We start from the raw sequence: 2500 nt of genomic DNA on the forward strand, positions 1-2500 counted from the left end.
GTCACGCACACAGACACGGACACACATACCACACCAAACCATATATAAATACATATACATACATGCGTATATATATTACGTATATTAACTTCCCCCACCCCCTCCCCGCACCACACCAAACCGCCCCCCATTAAAAAACAAAACCGCCCCAAACCTCTCTCCTTGAAACCCGCCCCAATCTTTCAGACTTGGATGTGAAATCCCGACTAGCCTCGAACCGCCTTCTGATCTCAAGCTGGGTCATCCTGACCTTCGTCGTCGTCAGGTGTTACAGCGGGAATCTCATGTCGCTGCTGGCCGTGCGATACATCTCACAGCCTTTTCAAACGCTAAGACGCGTGGAGCAGGACCCACGAATTACGATGGTGTGGGAGGCTGACACAGCTTTCATTCAGACTTTAAAAGTAAGTAGTGTAGTGTAGTGGCCTTGTAATATAGAGGTAAATTAACAAAAGGGAAAGATCCGATGTCATCTAGGCCAGTCCCTTACGACGCTACTGATTGGCTGTTGATAAGCCAATGGCAGGGCTGGAAACTCTCCTCAGTCTCTCTCGAGAGAGTTGACATAGGCCAGTTCCTTACAACGCTCATGATTGGCTGTTGATAAGCCAATCACAAGGCAGGAACTCTCCTCAGTCTCTCGAGAGAGTTGACATAGGTCAGTTCCTTACAACGCACATGATTGGCTGTTGATAAGCCAATCACAGGGCTGGAATTTCTTAGTCTCTCTTAAGAGTTGACACAGGGAAGATGTAGTATGTTCCACCACCTCTCCTGAGTGTTACTTTTGAAAGACGTATCCCTCAGGAGAGGGGGAATATACATTCTGCCTATGTGAATTCTCTCAAGAGACTGAGAGTTTGCAGGCCTGTGGTTGGCTTATCAACAGCCAATCAGGAGCGTCGTAAGGGACTAGCCTGGACATCATCAGATGCACGGGTGACGTGAATCTACTTTAGAGCAATTAACAGAACGAAGATCGGCAAATTTCGGACCGACATTTTAAAATCACTGATGTCCAGGACCAAAGAGTTGGTGAATGTGAAGTTCATCATAGCAATGAAAAGGGGTCTAGAGTTAGTTCCGATACGTTACCAGCTGATTTAATTTGCATGTAAATGAAGACGTACAGACGGCCAACAAAGAATTGGCGTAGTTTCTTAATTCATTGTTCGTTATGGAAATATTGCCATATGCAGGTGCCAGAATATTTACTTAACAATAAATAAAATTTCCTTTCAAAGGTGCTATACTTGAAATAAATGACATTTGAACTGAGTAGACTTATTCAACGTATGAAAGATAATTATTTTGCAAAGTAAGGAAAATATATACCGATGGGTCCACCGTCCACGATTTCTAATTTTATTTTCAACTCTAGCTTCGTAACAGCATTCCGAAGATTTTGAAGTTGGCTTTGCTGCCGCTCGAGTCTTGACTCAACATATCGTACTGCACTGAAGTGTTGTCATTTCGTCTCCTACAGCCGATAAATAATACATCAAGGCGTTAACATTCTTTGAAAACGATGTTTAGTTAAACTAATTTTGTCCTTTGATCAATAAAATAATTTGCATGACACGTTTAGTGGGCCTAAATTGGACTTCTGATTTTCCCACATGATAAGCCTAGGTCTATTTTCAGCAGCATACTCTCTCGGATACGTAATATTAATGAATATTTAAATCGACAATATATATATATATATATATATATATATATATATATATATATATATATATATAAATCTGCTTTATTTGACTATTCCCGTTATTCTTGTTTTATTAGCCATGTTCGCCTTTCTTCTTATCCTTTTAATAATTGCTTAACATAATGAACTCAGACCTAGCTATTCAAAGTCAAAAAGCAATTATAAAAAAATCAAACGAATATAATTATTTCTTATTTTTATCGAATTCCTTGCATATCATCCTGTTTCATTTGGACACCTTGGAAAGCTGTGGGAGTCAAAACTGACGAATACATTAAGGAAGGCTTACTTTCCTTAAAGCTTTCTTAGGATGATCTTTCTGTAGCTATTTCATTTCTTTTAAATAGAAATTAATTCAAATTAGTTCACATGTATAACTACTAGACCTACTTACATAAGCATATTATAAGCAGCTGAAAGAATAAGAAATAGGAAAGGTGACGTTCTCGTTTAAGTCTATTTCATGTTTTTTTTTGTTTTTTTCTCTCAAGAAAAACCTACTGCTTTAATCAAGGGTTGCTCTTTGACGGCTACAGGGTGTAACACGAGGGTATGCACACATTTTGTGGAATGAAAGATAAAGTTTCTTTGAACAGAAAATGTTTTACAAACATGTATTTTAAGGCGTCCGTTGTCGGTGCGGGGAATTTTAAAATAACCGTTATCATTAGTGATGCTTTCACGAGGTGGAGTTCGTAGTGAGAAGTCGGATCTAGTCGCTGAGATGTAGAAGAGAGCGGAGCGGAGGTGGCTTATAGGAGTGATGGAAGGATTAGGCCGATGTTAGTA

At 39.4% G+C, this 2500-nt stretch overlaps 1 protein-coding gene across 1 annotated transcript in view; it reads left to right on the forward strand.

The window, feature by feature from the left end:
- Positions 1–2500, forward strand: part of LOC135210425 (probable glutamate receptor) — an 18006-nt gene that overhangs the window by 8795 nt on the left and 6711 nt on the right. The window contains exon 9 of the mRNA XM_064243324.1: positions 236–404. Coding sequence (XP_064099394.1) covers positions 236–404 — 169 coding nt within the window. The remainder of the gene's footprint in view (positions 1–235; positions 405–2500) is intronic.

The sequence above is a fragment of the Macrobrachium nipponense genome, chromosome 39, assembly GCF_015104395.2.
Source record: "Macrobrachium nipponense isolate FS-2020 chromosome 39, ASM1510439v2, whole genome shotgun sequence".
Lineage (NCBI taxonomy): Eukaryota > Metazoa > Arthropoda > Malacostraca > Decapoda > Palaemonidae > Macrobrachium > Macrobrachium nipponense.